The 17709-nt window shown below is 40.1% G+C and overlaps 1 protein-coding gene across 10 annotated transcripts in view; it reads left to right on the top strand.

Annotated features, from left to right (window-relative positions):
* The window catches only part of MCTP2 (multiple C2 and transmembrane domain containing 2), a 245083-nt gene that overhangs the window by 62041 nt on the left and 165333 nt on the right, over positions 1 to 17709 (top strand). For 8 of the 10 annotated variants that reach the window (XM_025437491.3, XM_035714286.2, XM_035714285.2 and 5 more), the window contains 2 exons: positions 5023 to 5085; positions 6275 to 6383. In XM_025437491.3, coding sequence (XP_025293276.1) covers positions 5023 to 5085; positions 6275 to 6383 — 172 coding nt within the window. The remainder of the gene's footprint in view (positions 1 to 5022; positions 5086 to 6274; positions 6384 to 17709) is intronic. The other 2 variants (XM_049108440.1, XM_049108441.1) reach the window with 2 other exon arrangements.

Here is a 17709-nt window from a genome sequence, read left to right as displayed (position 1 = left end):
GTGCCTCTTTTGCATCTTCTCGGCCTTGATATTGTATCATGCGATCAGCCATAGACAATATGTAAATGAGTAGGTGGGGATGTGCTCCAAAGTTTAAAACTAATCTATAAAAACGGGTGGTGGGTTATAATTTACTGACCACTGCTTTATACTGACATGCAACTGAGTAAGATATATATGTACACACATGCGCACACACATGACTTATATTTTGCACATCATTATTCCAGGGTAATCACTTCCAGAGAACAATCTTGGGAGTGGGGGGAAACTAAATACCTAAATTGAATGATCAATAGCCTCCTGAAAAGTTGTGGAAAAATTTAGTATGCATAAACTCAGCTATTTGCTAGACGTGAATTTTTCTGAACAGACATCTTAATTTTGTTCTCTCATTGCCATGTGGGTTGTTTTGATTCTGTCACTGTATACAGGCTCTGCTTCAGGGTCTGTCTAGCTATTCCATCCCCTTTGCTCATTTTGCTACTTCCTTTGTCCTATAGGTATCTGTGTTTATGACTATTGACATCCAGAGTGTTCTGAGTCTCAGGAACCTAGGTGTGGATACAATCATTAAGTCAATATGTATCACATGTATGGTTTGTTATACTGACATACTCTTAGGATTTTTCAGAGACTGTAGAGTGCTCTTCTCAGCTAGGTTTTGGCTCATTTAGCTTTCTTGGATGTGGGTTTATGTCTCCTTGTACTGAAGTTTAAACACCCAGTGATTGTTTACATGGTTTATAATTTGGCTTCCTGTGTATACTTCATGGTGAGAGCCTTCCGATGAGCCACATGGGAGGTGGTATTTGTACAAGATCACATTTAGTGTACACAGAAGAGAAATGTTTATTCACATCAGTGTCTTGCTCTTAAGGTCCTTGGTGACTAGGGGAGATCTTCTTTTATTATATAATTGGCCCATCCATGCTAATATTGGCCCATATCCTGCTGAATTCTAATAAATTTGCATTCTTGTAGATAGAGAGCTCTCATCTAAAGAGAATGCAAAACATATTATCGTCTCACCAATTTCTATTTAGGTAGAATAGAAATACCAATGCAAACTCTGTCATTAAAAAACAAACCAAACCAAAAGCTACTCATCCAAGAAGCAGCAGTGAGAGTTGCATGTGTGATGGCTAACCTTATACTAATTTTCATGCCAAGATGCTGGTGCTGCATTTTTTTGTTCCTGAGTATAATAAGACCATTTTTTCATATTATTTCTTTTTTTTGAGAGAGAAAGAGAGAGAGAGAGCGCGTGAGCACATGCACAAGTGGTGGGGGGAAGGAACAAAGGAAGAAGGAGAGAGAGAATCTTAAGCAGGCTCTACACCCAGTGTGGAGCCTGATTCGAGGCTTGATCTTACAACCCTGAGATCATGACCTGAGCTGAAATCGAGAGTTGGACACTTAACTGACTGAGCCACTCAGGCACCCCTGTCATATTAAACCTTTTAGCATTCAGTAATCAATTTGTTTTTAATCTTTCCTTGAGTCCTTAGAAAGAATTTGATTGAAATTTATGAAACCAGCACTTTTGGATAAACTATGGCATGTGGAATACTATTCAGCCATGAAAAAGGTTGGGGTAATTTATACAAGGGCCACTTGGCTGGATTTCAAAGGCATTGTGCTGAGTGAAAGTGATCAGTGTCAGAAATTTGCATACAGTGTTAGTGCATGTGTAGGTTATTCTGGAAAAGGTGAAACTACATAAGGAAGACAGATAACTGGTTCCTGTGTTTGGGGCTGGTTTAACCCCAGTGGGATGGCATGAATGAGTGTTATTGGGTGACAGAACTGTTATGTCTTGATTCTTGTGGTGGTCCCATAAATATATACCTGGGTTAAAAATTTGTAGTACTTTTGTATACAAAAAGTCAATATTTGTGTGTTTATTTTTCATAAGTAAAATTAAAACTCAGAGTGTTTGAATATGCTTGTTGAGAACATCAAAAATATATTCAAGTGATTGTGGGGTACCAGGGATTCCTATGAGGAAAATCGTAATTGTGCTCATTTTAAAGAAAAACCCGGGGGTGCCTGGGTGGCTCAGTGGTTGAGCATCTGTCTTTTGGTCAGATCATAATCCCGGGGTCCTGGGATCAAGTCCCCCCATCAGGTTCCCTGCATTGAGCCTGCTTCTCCCTCTGCCTATGTCTCTGCCTCTCTTTCTATGTCCCTCATGAATAAATAAATAAAATCTTTTTTTTTTTAAAGAAAAACTCATTGTTGTAGTTACTAGATTTATAAAGAAATGAAATAATGTAACTCCTATGCAGTGGATAATACCTTAGGCTCTATGCAGAATGTAGGGGAATATTCGAGGTTATGTGTCCCCCAGCAGCCATAACTTGGTCCTTGGTGCCTATGTAGCATTTCCACTCTTCTTTATGGCGATCACTTTCCTTGGTTGGTGTGTATATATGGTGTGTGACAGTTACGGTGGCTGTGGGAATCATAACTTTAAGTTCTGTGACTTTCCTGTGAGTAAAACCAGCCATAATATTGAATTAATGTCATTCTTCACATTTAATTTCCATGTTGTTGTAAGTGGAAGACTTATCGCATATATGAATAGCAGCTCTGTGTACATTTTTGATAGCGTGTAAGTGATGGTGGTTATGTGGACTAATTTTGTCTCTTAATTAACATTATCATTAAGTAGAGTGAGGCCAATTTGGGAGAGAGTGTGTTTGGTGTGCCCTCTGGAGGAGTGATGCTTTAAAGCTCCTATCCATCCACCGTTGTACTTGGCAGTAGAAGATTCTGGACCACCACAATCTGGCTCATAACCATGCATCCTGAATGGAAATTCTGAGCCCGGCACTGGTAGCTTTGTGGAATTGCCTTTGCACAGGAATGATTAAGTGGAGCCTTGGTGTATTTCCTAAAATGGGAGACATTACTGATGGGTCTTCAGGCTGCACAGGATCAGTCAGCAGATGGGACTTTGCTGACTGTGTACGTTGAAGACATGTCTGGTCTCTCTTAGTTTTGTAAATCAGGTAGGAGAGCTGCTACGCTTCCAAGAAATAATAGTGTGTGGTGTAAAATGCTGGAGGACAGATCTTTTGAAACTGGGGGAGTCAGGGCACCTGGGTGGCTCAGTAGTTGAGCATCTGCCTTCGGCTCAGGTCATGATCCTGGGGTCCTGGGATCAAGTCCCGCATCAGGATCCCCACAGGGAGCCTACTTCTCCCTCTGCCTGTGTCTCTGCCTCTGTGTATGTCTCTTATAAATGGATAAATAAAATCTTGGAAAAAAAGAAAAGAGGAACTGGGGGAATTGACTAAGGTTCTTATTGTCCTCATGAAGTGGTCTTCAGATAGTTCTGTCCAACTTACCTGGATGTGTTTTTCATAGACCAACAGAGGAGGTATGAAGAGCCAGAGGAGGAGGTGACTCGTGAAGGCTCTGCTGGTGTATCTTTTCTGGTCTAACAGGTCTCCCACATTGAGGGTTAGGGCTTGTTTCCTGGTTGGGCAGTGTTGGTATTTCCAGGGCCAGAGGCCTCTAGTGACCTCAGTGCTGGGAGCCTTAGGGAAAGATCAAAGTGTTTGAAATCACCCTTGATCCTGGTGAACTGAACCTTAAGTCAATGAATTATATTCACACTCAAGGGACATAAGGGCTGGGACCGGCATAAAAAGAGGCCTGTGTGAGAACCACAGACATAGGAGCTGTGGGGCCTCTGTCCTTCCTGGGGAAGATGTGTGAGGCCTCAGGTCATCTTGTGATCAAAGCTCATTGTTTTCTGGTTGCAGCATTTCGTGATCTCACTGCATGCAGAGGGGGTGTACCAGAGGACCCTAGCTTGTCTGCAGTCCCTCACCATCCCTCCATTCCTCCTGGGGGCTGAAGAACTGCCTTCCTGCTTGGGAACCCAAATATCTCTTGCTGCCTGAAGGTCTACTTGAGACTGATAGTGTGCATGTGTGCATGCATGTGTGTCAGTGTCTTAGAGGGCAGGATCTTTGACTTGTGTCAGGACTTCCTGGATGGATACCATGGATGGGAAAGACCAGTGACCACAGTGTCCTTGGCCCCCATGTCTACCCTCAGTAGTTCATGGTCATCCAAGCAAGTCTCTGCAGGTCTGCTGCATGCCTCAGTTTGCCCAAAACTTCAGAGTTACTAGCCTTGTTTGGAGGGAGAAATCCTGTGTTTCTCACCCAAGAAATCAGCCCTGGCTGATACCTCAGCCAGACAGGAACATATCCAAAATCCCGGTAGACCATTAGCTCATGTCCCTTCCACTCTGCCTTTCCACACAGACAGCCATCTTTATATCCAGCCCAGAAACCCTCAAAAAGTCTGAAAGCTCTCCTGGGCCCCAATTTGTGCATACAAAACTCACACGTTGTACATGTCTACTATATCCCCCACTAACTACAAACATTGCCCATTTTGTTGCCCTGTGGGATCAATTCCTATCTTAAATTAGGAAACATAGGTGCCTCCCATTCTGAGATCATTTGTTCAGAATTTGCATTTCTTACTTTTTGGTTGGTGGTTGATTGTGCAGACTCATGAAGGGTATGTTTGGAGGATCTTCCAAATCACATTTTGAAATGTTTCCTTCTGAGTGACAACCTCAGGTCTCTGGCATGTCACCCATTTCTCTATGGTGGCAGAGGGCCAGGCCAGGCCCACCCTGGGAGGAGCCTGATGGGACGGCTCTGCTCCTCCCATTGCATTCACCAGAATGAAGCTGTTTGCACACTAAGCCCTGGATGAACAAGGGATGATGGAGTAGCCCGGTGGTAGAACAGAATCAGCCTTATCCACGCTCTGATCAATAACTAAGATGGTAGAGGCTGTAGCCAGAGGGACTCCACAGAATCAAACTTTTACTGCCAAGACTTGCCACACATGTGGGAAGGCAGCCTTTGTACTTGAAACTGAGCATGCAGATAGCAGATTCAAAGAGAAAGAGCTGATACAGGGTATCCTTATAGGTTGATACCATTTTGCTTTTTTGAAAGTGGGATTTTTTTTTCTTTTTCACAGAAGCTGTGTGAAAGTGGTGATCTGAATGCTTCTCTAACATCCCAACATTTTGAAGAGCAATCTGTGAGTGAAATTCCTTAAAAACAAACACAAGATTAAATATTATAAGTATTCTTATCAGGTGTTTGGATCTGTGAGGGTTTTTTGCCTGTTTTTAAAGAATGCTAAACCGTATCCATCTACAAAGACAGGCCTTGCACCTTATAGCTGGAAAAGATTAATTCAGGGTCTATCGATTTGTCAGACTGGCACAGATTTTTCTAAAAATACAGAGCAGCTATGCATTTGAGTGGGATCATAAAGGAGACAGAGCCATTCTGAAGTGCTTTGAAACCTGGGTGGGGAAACTTTCAAAAGAAGGTTGTCAAGGGAAGACCTAGCCACAAGATCGATTAATTGAATGTCAGATAAGTGAATAGTAAATTACTTTATCTGTCCCTTATCTTTGGAAGACAAAAATTTGAACTATTGCAAAACTCTAGTTCAATACTTTCATTGGATTCATTTAATAAATATTCAAAAATAGACTTGAAGTTGACATTGTGGCTGGTAGGAGTTGATGCATTCCTGGATGAGGAAGTGAGCTGTGTTGAGGGAAGGCAAGGCTGAGGGTGAGTGGAGGAGACACCACAGTGGGGTCCAGGGAATGGAGGAAAAATATGCAAAGGGGAAAGCACTCCGAGTGTGTCACATATGGACATGGGATGGGCATGTGTCTGGCGGTCTGACGGACATGTGGGTACAGGAGGCTCACCCCTAAGTGGTCATGAACTGAAATGTTTTTTATTACACATAGAGGGGAGGTGTGCCAGGGTGAAGGGCTTGGTGGGATGGTGGAGAAAATGAAGAAGCCACTTTGTATCTGAGTGCAAACACACGTCTGGGGGCGCCAGCATCACAGACACACTTCTGCATGCTACCTCCTCCCTTGGTGCTCCACCATGAGAGTTCTAGAAGAATCCTACAGGAAATCACTAGGTTTAAGGGTGTTTTAGATACTGGCCTACCACTTGTGTGATTTTTTTTGCGGGGGGATAGAGTTTATTGCAAAGATAATTCAGGAATTCTGATAAAATCCTGCTGGTGGGAAACATAAAGGATGTGTTAATAAAGCACTGTAACCAAGCCATCTGTGTGGGTGGTGGGAGGTGAAGCTTAAAGATTTGCCTTTGTAGTTACTTTTGTTGTTGCTCTGAAATTTTCTTTCTGAGTCCCCAGACAGCATGCTTAACTTACTTCTCCATCTGTGTAGATGTTTGGGGAAGCCGGCGATGAGCTGAGTAACCTGCCCAGTCCTTTTGCGTACCTCCTCACCATACACCTGAAAGAAGGCCGGAACCTGGTCATCCGAGATCGCTGTGGTAAGCCTGGCTCTGTGGTGCCATCTGTAGCCTGCACACCCATTTCTCTATTCCTGTTTCTATGTTGTTTGTTTGCCTTTCTCATCTCTTGTAACAGAGCAGAACTCAAATCTGCACCTCTAAGGTATCAAGGCCTTTGCAGCAAATTATCTAGATCCACTGAGTCTTACTGTCGTTTACTGTTATTAAATGAATAACAAAAATGATAAGAGTAACAATCACATAAAGTTGTTTTAAATGAGGTAAAGGCCACTATAATAGCTTTGTGCCTGGAATATAGTAACTGCTCAATGTTCCCTTGATTCTACTTTGATTATACATAACAAAAGACATGAATTTATCTTTAGGTGTGAGGTCATCAAGCACACACTAGATGGAAATGCCCTTTGAACTGCATCCCTCTCCTGCCCTGAAATCCCATGGGGCTCCTCTCCCTCAGGATAATATCTGTTATCTGCATATGATTTGACTTGTTCACTTTTTCCACTAATTCTGTGCATTTACTGTACACAAACACACATGTGTATATTTTTAATTAAAATACTATAATGTCCATATTCCTCTGTAATAAGCTTTTTTGTGCTTCACTAAATATGTATTCAAGATTGACCATGTTTGGCCATGTAAATGTGTCTCCTTTCATTTAAATACTACATAATATTCCATATTCTGATGTGTTATTCCTCTGTGTCTCTACTGACAATTGCTGCTTTTTCCTACACTTCAGGAATATAAATGATACTGTAATAAACACCCTGTGTTTTTTATGCATATAAATAGATGATATCTTACCAAAAAAAATAGCACATGTTGAAGAGCTGACAGTCCAGCCAGAGTGCTGGGGCTCAAATTCTGCCCTTCTCCATTTATTGTTGTTTGATTTAAGAAATGTTCTTTGACCCCTCTCTGACTTAGTTTCCTCATCTGTAAAATGAGGATAGTAATATTAACCCTCATTATAGGCCATTAGGAGTATTGAAGGTACTAACTTCTATAAAGCACTTTAAGCTACATCTGGCTTCTAGCACTTCATGAACGCTAACTATTGTTAGCAGCCAGGAGAGAACCTGGAAATAGAAGTCAGGATCCAGGGGATGCACACTGTTTAACTTAAGAGATCCTGGCAAATTGCCCTCCAGGAGGTACAAAATATATGCTCTCCTGCAATATGTTAACAATTACCCCACCTCCTCACTATCGAGTATCCACTCTTTTGCTCTTAGTTTTTGGCACTCTCATAGGTTGGGTGTCAATTCTCCTTGTTTTAATTTATACTTTGCAGATTATTATGATAATGTATGTGGCATTTGTATTTCCTTTTTTTTAAATTTCTGTATTGTTTGTTCAGTTTTCAGTTGGGCTTTTTCTTCTCTCTTCTTAATTCTTTATAACTTTCAGCATTAATGGTTGTTTGTTACAGGTTGCAAGTATTTTTTTCCTCTCAGTCTGTTGCTTATCTTTTATTTTTATGACTGATTTTGTCCTTCAGAGACTTTACATTTCTTTACAGGCAAATATATTTGAGTTTTATTTATGGTACCTTTTAAAATTTTATTTCGTTTAGTAAGAAGGAACTTCTAATCTAGGGAATTGAATGTCTTCCTGCAGGTCTTGGGTAGTTTGTCCTGTTGCTTCCTTTCTACTCTGTTCTGGAACATGAAATGGAGAAAGTGCCTCATAGACCCTTCCGTCTGTTCTCTGTGTCTGTTAGCTTTTCTTTCTCATTCTTCCCATGACTTTTTTCTTGCAGGGAAAAAAGTCTTGGTCTTCTAGCTTTCTCATTTTATTGTCCATTGTGACCATTGTGCTATTGTATTCATGTATTGAATTGCCATTTAAAAAATTTTATATCATCTATGATTGTTTCATAAATGAGATGATGCCATCTTGTTTTTGAGAATATTAAGTGTACATTTAAAATCTCTTGTTCTGTGCTTCATCCCTTAGATATTCCAGTTTGGCATGTTTGCTGCTTATCTTTTTGTTTATTTCTGTGTCCCTGTCCTGCCATTCATGGATCCCATTTTTTCTTACTGTGTCCTATCTTTCCTGATAGTGAGGATGACTGGGACATGCGACCGGACAGGCTGAGCCAGTAGTTCAAACTGGCTTCTTCCCATTCCTCCCAATTATCACCTGTTCCTGGTTACTGCTTATCACTTAAAGCTTTCCACTCTGGCTTACTACCCATACTTACTCATGCTTGCATTCAAGGGCTCTTGCTAGTTATCACTTAGCATCAAGGGGAGAGGATGGTGCTGGCCCACCTGGCTGCTGTATGTTTGTTGTGCCAACTGGTTACCCTGATAATTTCTCAGGCTGTCTTCTAATTCCTGTATCTCCTGCCTGCAAGCTCAGAGCATCCATGGCTTACCTGCCACTCTCACATTTTCCTGCCCAACTCTGCTTCTGAAAACTTTGCTATGACTTTCTTCTGCTCATATTTTAGACTGTAGATTCATCTGTCAATCTGATCTCACCTAACTTCCATATTTCAGGCTATATAAAATATCCCCACTTAAAAAAAAGTATTTAATTATTTATTTAGAGAGAGCACAAGCAGAAGGGCAGAGGGAGAGGGAGAGAGAAAATCTGAAGTAGACTCTATGCACTGAGCACGAGCCCTACATGAGGCCTGATCTCATGACCCTGAGATCAGGGCCTGAAATCATGACCTGATGACTGAAACCAAGAGTCCGTTGCTTAACTGGCTGTGCCACCCGGGTGCCCCTCCATTTTTTTTTAAACAAAATTTCTCTCTTTTTTTATTTTCTCAGATGCAGGATTTCAAAGTAGTGAAAAAAAAAATACCATATTTTACTTGTTGGCAAATTATGTTTTCTATCAAAATCATAAAATTTCTTGCCTATCAATTGTGTGACTTTCAGTGTTTTATCACTTGTGTGCTATCATGATAAACATATTACATTTTAGTAACTCCATCTCTTATGTTGTTTTTAATTATTTGGTCACATAGCATTTCACACCTGAAATAACATCCAGGAAACAATCATAAATCAGTGTAAAGTTAACTCCCATAAACATCCCGACTCTTGCTCTGAATTTGCATGGTGTTCCCTGGGTGCCTCTGACAAGCTAAGATCATTATCGAGCTTGTTTTATGACAGCTTATCTGGAGGGTGTACCATGGAGAATGTATTTAACTTTACTAGTAAGAAGCTATTCTAAACTTCTAAAAAACATGTTTTGTTTTAAATTTTTGGAATTCCTCTAATATTTTGTAGCTTTGGAGATCAGTACAGGCCCTGGACTACTTCTACAAACCAGCTGCCCCCTTTGTAGTTTACCCATCCTCTCTGGATCTTTCTTCCAGAGTGAGTTATCTGTCTCCACCACCCTTGACATATATATCATAAGGATACACTTACAGCAGATTTTTAGTTGATGGTCAGTAAACTTAGTATATGATAAAGAAGCCATTGCACACATCAGAAAATCACTGGAGTATGTATGCTCATGCTCCATACCTTCCTTTTAGAGATAGAAGAGAAACTGTAGTCTGTGCTATAATCCCAGCCATTGTCACCTCTGAATAATTTCATCAAAGTTAAACATCATATGACTTTGGCTTTATCTTGTGTAAACTTAATATGATCCAAATATAATACCTAGTAAGGCATCGAGGTCATAAACTGTGCTGTTCCAACACCTATATCTTTTGTAACCAGTAGTGACTGTTCTTGTCTGGTTTTTGTTTGTTTGTTTGTTTGTTTATTGGGAGAGTTAATAATTATTGAGAAAATATCTCTCTCCCAGCCAATTCTTTTTCTACACTTTGAGGTATGGTATGCCTTCCTACATAGTGACTCTGTTAATTTCTGCTTAATTTTCCTAAGCCTTACGTTATGTTAGTGATCAGGGAAATGTTCCAGAGACCACTCAAGGAAAGGTGGTGTTCAAGTGGGCACTGTTGATTTAGGCAGAGCTCCTAACTATTATATAGGCTCCCACTCCTGACATCTTGCCTGGTTTCTGACATTATTTATCAGTACAATTAAATTTTCTATGGGACCCAACCCAGCATCAGAATTTTATCCAACATAGTCCTTTGGATCAGTAGTTTTAAAACTTGAATGAAGATCAGGGTAGCCTGGAGGGCTGAGGAAAGCACACATTGTCCACCCCCAGAGTTTCTGATTTAGCAAGTCTGAGGTGGGGCCTGAGGATTGGATTTCCTTTCCTTTTTTCTTTTTCTTTTCTTTCTTTTCTTTTCTTTTCTTTTCTTTTCTTTTCTTTTCTTTTCTTTTCTTTTCTTTTCTTTTCTTTTTCTTTTCTCTTTTCTTTCTTCTTCTTTCTTCTTCTTCTTCTTTCTTCTTTCTTTCTTTCTTTCTTTCTTTCTTTCTTTCTTTTCTTTCTTTCTTTCTTTCTTTCTCTTTCTTTTTTCCTCCCTCCCTCCCTCCCTCCCTCCCTCCCTTCCTTCCTTCCTTCCTTCCTTCCTTCCTTCCTCCTCCTTCCTTCCTTCCTTTTTTTTAAAAGATTTCACTTATTTGTTTAAGAGAGAGAGCATGAGAGAGAGAGAGACAGCACAAGCAGGGGGAAAAGGTAGAGGAAGAAGCAGATTCCCTAGCAAGCAGGAAGTCCAATGTAAGACTCAATCCCAGGACTCTGAGATAATGACCTGAGTTGAAAGCAGACACCTAACCAACTGAGCCACCCAGGTGCCCATGGTTTCATATTTCTAACAAGTTCCCAGGTGATCCTGGTGTAGTTGGTCCAGGAAGGACACTTGAGCACTGTTGCTGTAGGGAGCCACTGTCCATCAGTATGTGTTAGCACATGAGAAGAAACATTTGCTTCTCCTGGTAGGTAGAGTTTCAATTCTGTATTAGGCACAACATATGGGGCTTTTCCTCCTTGCATATTTTTTCTCTAGCATTCTTAATTTATATTCTTTGAACATGATGTAATTTGGTATTAGCTAGTTAACATAATTAAGTACAGAGGCTGTATAATATGACAAAATACTAAATGCAAAAGGATTTCTGAATTATCCACAAACTTACAGTATTCAAAGAAACATGACCTCTAGTTATGTGGCTATAAGCTTGATAGCTATTTGATACAATACTAAATATCCTTCGAGATTCATTCAGATGCCACTTCTTTGTCATCTTTTATGTTTATCACAGGCACAAATACTCTCCATCTCAAGCCTATAAAAATTTTACCTCTATGAAACATACACTTTTACCCTTAATTGAATAAATGACCAATTTGCCCTATTACGATATCAGCATTATATTAGCTGAGTGACCATTTTATTCATCTTTGTATATCCTACTGAACCATACTGATGGTTTACACATAGAATGCTTTTAATATATTTTAGTTCATCATTAAGGAAATCCACCTTAAGTGCCGTACTTAAAAGGAATGTTAAAGACTGTAGTAAGAGGGAAAATATCTTCCCCGAAGGGAAGAGAATTTGGTCACTCTCACTCCTTTACTCCTTCACTTAGTGAGCATGGTTGGCTCCCTTCTATGAGACTGAGCACTGTGCTGCTTCTCTCCTGAGACTGGTGGTGAAAGTCAGGGAAAAGGTTTACATGATTTTAGAAATGCAGGACCTCGTACAGATCACCTGCTAGAATGGCTGATCCAACAGAAGCTTTCATTTAGAAGACTGAAGTCCAGAGGCTAAATGACTTACCAAGGTTATGTAGGGAAACAGCAGGGAAGGCAGCATTCAGAGCAAACTGGGTGGCTCAGTGGGATCACAAAGAGGATTGGGACCTTACAGCCAACTTCCCAGCTTGGGACCTCCTACAACAACTCACTCAACCTCTCTGAAATTGAATCTACCAATTGGTAAAATAGGCATGATGTGACCTCCCTTATAATATAGTCGTTAGAATTGATGAAAAGGAAATATAGGATAGAGCCATACTGTAGAGAAAATAGTCAATAAAGACTAATGCATGTTATTATAGTTATTAATGAATAATAGTAATGAGAATAGCATATATTCCTGACTCCCAGTGTTCCACATCAACATCCCCATCAGTGACCTTGGATCTTGGTCCTTAGCCTGTGTCAATTTGTTAGTACCCCTGTACCCTCTATGCTAGACCTAAAGCACAGGAGTTTGGTTACATTTTATTTTCCTTATACTGAATCATGTATTTAATGTTTAAGCCTAAAATAGAATAGATCCAATTGATCAAATCATTGATTTTCAATTAGGACAGGTAGGTCTTTGGAGTGTTGTTGAAATGTTTTGCACCTTTGGCTCTAGAGGGACTGTTCTGGGATATTTAAGGTAATTGCACAGTCTCATTTTTGAATGTTTAAGGAGAAAAACTGTTTTTGATGAATCATCCTCTGCGGAAAGAGTTTGGTATTTTCTTTAGATTGTTACATAATCAGTACCACTTATGTAACTTTCTGTCTAGAACATGGACTGGCAACTTTTTCGGTACAGGGCCAGAAAGTAAATATTTTGGGATTTATGGGTCATCAGGGCTCAGTGACAACTACTTACCTCTGCTGGGAAAGTGCCAAAACAGCCATTATCTTTAGATCCATTTTAATGATTCATTTCCTTATATGGTCTATAATTGCATAGCTGAAGAGGAAAGGAAGAACTCTTGAAAATGTGACTCTTAGGTGCCAATAATGCATTGTACTCAACTGACATAAGTGATCCAATGTACTATATCACATCTTGTTTATTATTTACTGTTTTCTAACATGAAAAATGTTAGTGGTTTTCCAAACAGCCAGATAGAAAGAATTCTTGGTTACAATCTGCATCTAAAGATACTATGTACACTAATGGTCACGACTGTGCTTTAATACACCTTTATTTACCAAAACAAGCAGTGGGCTGGATTTGACCTATGGGCTCAAGTTTGCCAACTTCTGTCTTAGAATATTATGGTCTGATTTTGGAGTTTTGCTCTAAGAAACAGCTTTTTAGTGTAGCAAAGTAAAACTTTATTGAAAATAAACTAAATTGGGAAGTAATCAAGTTTTGAAGCTCATGCTTTTTGAGGTACCTAGGAAACATTTGACCTCAAATAATGAAAAAATATCTGGAGATACTCATTGGTAAAAAACCATTTTCCCCTTATATTTTTATCAGGCAATAAAGTGGAAAGCCATGGTATCTGTCTTAGGAAAAGTCATTTCTGACATATCAAGAAACGGCATTACAGTGAGCTTGCAAGGTTTGTGGCTGAGGATTGGAAACTTTGAGTAGTTTGGTCTATCCGGAAACAAGTGGGGAGAAGCCTTAGAAATGAGGGCACTCCTCTAAGTTATGATGCTGTCAGCCAGGCTTGGATGGTGGATGTCCTTCATGTAAAGAGTGCTGTGGATGTTTTATCTAAATGTCTCATTTCTCTGGCTCACACGCAGTGCTGGTTTGTTAAATAGACTATCAAGGTAGAATTTGGAAACTTTTCTGGGGGTTTTGGCAAAATTTGTTCAACTATAAGCTTGTTAATTGTTCTTTGGGCAGAATTAGGAGGGAGCTCTGGCTTCAGAACAATGGACAGGTTTAGCAGTGGTATCCACAGCATAGTGCTACATAGTTGCTACTCAGAGCATCACAGGGTCTTGTCAACCTGTCTATCCCCTGTATAGAATATATAGGCATGTTGTGGGTGCAGGTGTACATACATAGACTGAATAAACCCAGCAAAACTACAGGCCATTCAAAAAAACTGAAGTTAGTGGATGACTACTCACTCTCTGTCCTGGACATGACTCCTAATCCACAAGTCATCGTGGATGTAAGAATGGCACCGGGGCAGGCAGAAAGGTTTTAGTTAGGTTGTTCTAGAAGTATGGCCACATTTAGAAGATTGCCCCTTACAGGTCTTTTTTCTGGTTTTTCAAGAATTGCTTTCGATTCTCTAGCATGTGGCGTTTTAGTCTTGACTGAACTCAGTCCAGTCTTGGGGAGCTCAATACTTATTAGGAAGCCTCATTCTTTCTGCTGAACACCGTGGGGGTGATCTAGTGGTCTTTCTAGGAATGAGCCCTACTTAAATGCTGTAAGCATCCAGGCATCGTATTACGTTCATCTTGAGCAATCTTTAGGAGGGGGAGAGCACAGCACTCCCACAGTTCTGCTCTATCCCAGTTACTGCCTATAGCTTTTGGCCTGTCTTTGTTTAAACCCCGCTCCTGCCCTGTCATCTTTTTTTTTTTTTTTCCACTTTACTTCCCTTTTCCTCATCCTCACTTCCTTTTATACAACTTTATATGCTTCATTTCCTTCCCATTTTCCCCCCTCTGGGAGGATCTACAGGCTGTAATGTTTTTCACCAAATAAGACACACAGTCATTTTGGGTTCCCCATCTGAATCTAGTAACACTTTGGGAGGGCCTGATCTTTCCAGATTGGTAAAGCACAAGCAATATGATATGATCAATTTAAAGTCCTTCTACTCTATAATTAGGCTGATGCATAGAGAGAATTAAACTGGGACTCAGTTTCCCTTGCAAGGAAATGTAGTCAAGAAGATATTTTGGGGTCTTAAAGCTGGTAGCAGTCATGCCAACAGCCCTGCTTGCTAGGCCTAGAGTGAGCACCACTCTGTGACATGCATGGGAAGGCCTCTAATCCTGGGAAGAATGCTCAGCTCAAATCCCGTTAAAACTTTGAGCATTAGGGGCACCTGGGTGGCTCAATGGCTGAGAATCTGCCTTTGGCTCAGGGCGTTATCCTGGGATCCTGGGATGGAGTCCTACATTGGGAGCCTGCTTCCCCCTCTGGCTATGTCTCTGCCTCTCACTCTGTGTCTTTCATGAATAGATATATAAATAATCTAAAACAAAACAAAACAAAAAAAAAAAACCCACACACAAAAAACCTTGAGCATTAATTCCTGGAAAACAAGAGCCCTTGCGTTAAACCCTGCTTTCTCTTGATGTGAGTGAAGGCAGTTACCGCCCTGTCCAGCGGTGCCCTGGAAGAACACTGTGTTGCTGGTGCCCTCTGGTGGCCATTTTGCAGTGTTGCAAAAGGGAAAGAAAAGTCCTTGGAGGGAATTCATTGGAAGGTGATCAGTGGGGCTGTACAAATCACTTCTACGAGAGGCCTGTGGATTGAGGGTTGATGGTTCTTTTTGACGTGAGTTTTAGGTGATGAAAATTCAGGGCACATTCATCTAGCAAACTTCTCTTTATCCTTTTCCAGCACACACAGATGGTCGACCTTCGCTTTCAGAGCAGTAACAGCTTCATTTGCACACTGCAGGAAGAATAATGTTGGATAAGTCATTTTCCAATTTGGAAAAATGACTTAGAAGATTAAAGAGGTCCCACTAGTGTGAGAAGCCTGCCATGTGGTAGGTGTTTAGTAAGTTACTGATCTGCAACCAAAATGTTCAAATATCTGGTACCTCTGATTTTAGACCTCTTTTCCTTTTGCTATTTAATAGGCTAATTTTTATCATTTTAATTTTTTTATGATTATATAGGTCTTATGTAAGAAGAAAAGACACCCTAAATTAGAGCTAGAGAGAAGCCTGTAAGGGACAGGCAGGGTGTTTCTAGAACTCTGTGCTCCATCATGTTGTGTACTGAGGAGCAGCCATACAACTTCCTGGCAGGTGTGTTCTGAGTGGTACACCATCCCCTTAGCCTTTGGACAGATCTGTTGAGCCTGGGACAGACCCCAACATCTTCCATTTATCCTGCTGTGTCCAAAAAAATCCATCATTTGCTTTTGGGCCATAATGCAAAGTTTTGGTACAAGCACGAGTCCCGGACCCTGAGAGCAGACCTCCTGGGTTTGAGTGCTAACTCAGATACCATCTAGGGAAGGTTGTGGGGGTTCATCTGCTGTGCATGTTTGTGGGGATGTGGGTGGGGCTGGAGGAAATGCAATAGCACACAATAAACAGTAAGAATTATTATTAGTGTGTCTAGGTGTCTTTATCCTTATTTGTAGTTTATTTTCACATTTACCTTCTGGGAAAGGAAGGACTCGTGGCATTTCCACCATAAGAAAGGCCTTATAATTACCTTTCTTTCCAGTTTCTTGATAATTTGTTTTACCTTTTACGTGTTTTTCACTTTTGTCTCTTTTTGCAATAGATTATTTCCTCCTCTCACCCCAGCTCCCCTGTCCCCATTGGGGGCAAAGGGTGGTGGAGGTGAAGGGTGTTTTCTGAGACCAATTCCAACTTTGAGTTTGTGCAACAGCAGAAATGAAGGAGAGGCTAGATTTTAGTGATTGGAGTAAGGACTCCATTATGAATTGATGGTTTTATTTTCCCTCTTTTATATTTGATCAGAAAATGCCCCTGAGATTTCATAGTGATCAACCTGGGCAGACATGGCCTTTTTTTGTTGTTGTTTGTTTTACAGAGTGTACCATACTGATCTGGTGTTTAAAGAACCATTTTTACCTACTAATGTAAAATGGGATCTTACTTCAGCCTGCTTGCTCACTTGCTTTTTTTCACCCCCTGTATTTTTCCCCTATTCTTAAAATTCCATTTTGAGAAGAAATAAAAAGATGAATATAATATATCATTTTTTGTTTAATCCATGTTCCAATGTCTTTCAACATTTTTATTGTGAGCAATAGTGCCCCATGCAAACATTCTTGTGCCTCAATCTGGGTGTATGACTTTCTTTCTTATTTCTTTGCAGATGTTTTGTGCCCCATGATCTGAACATTTCAAGATTCTCGTTATAGAATTGCCAGCCCATCCTTGGGAAATATGTTGCTCACTCATCAGTCGCATACATGTGGTCTACTTTTTCATTTCTCACCTACACTGTGTGTAGATTATCTTTGTTAATTTGATAGAGAAAAAGTATTATATTTGTTTCAATTTGTATTAATAAATTTGGTCCCTCAGATGCAATTGGTTATGAGCTATTTGCTTTTCTTTTGTGCATGTTCCATCTGTTATTGTTGCTCATTCTTCTGTTCCCTAGATAGGTTCACATATATTTTCTAACTTGCCATTTATCTCCTAATTTTGTTTTTAAAGGTTTGTTGCAAAAAATCGTTTCAAGTCTTAAAATCCTATTCTAAAGAGTTTCTTCCTTTGTTTTTATAACAAGAAAGGCCTTTCTCTCTTAAAAGGATACACATCAACTTATATTTACTCTCTTTGCTGTTTTGTTTTATGTTTTTCCTTTATCTCTTTGATCTGTCTCAAGTTTATTTTTATTTCTGGCTCAGAGTAGGAACTTAGATTTACTTTTTGCCAAATGGCTATTTAATTAGCAAGGACTAAAGATTCCTTTCCCCAGTGACTTGATTGCCACTTATTAAGTGTATTAAAATGCAGTACCTACTAGGGTTGTTTCCTGGTTTTCTCTTTGAATCCTATGG

Source organism: Canis lupus, chromosome 3 (assembly GCF_003254725.2).
Source record: "Canis lupus dingo isolate Sandy chromosome 3, ASM325472v2, whole genome shotgun sequence".
Classification (NCBI taxonomy): domain Eukaryota; kingdom Metazoa; phylum Chordata; class Mammalia; order Carnivora; family Canidae; genus Canis; species Canis lupus.
This window is presented reverse-complemented; position numbering and strand designations above follow the sequence as displayed.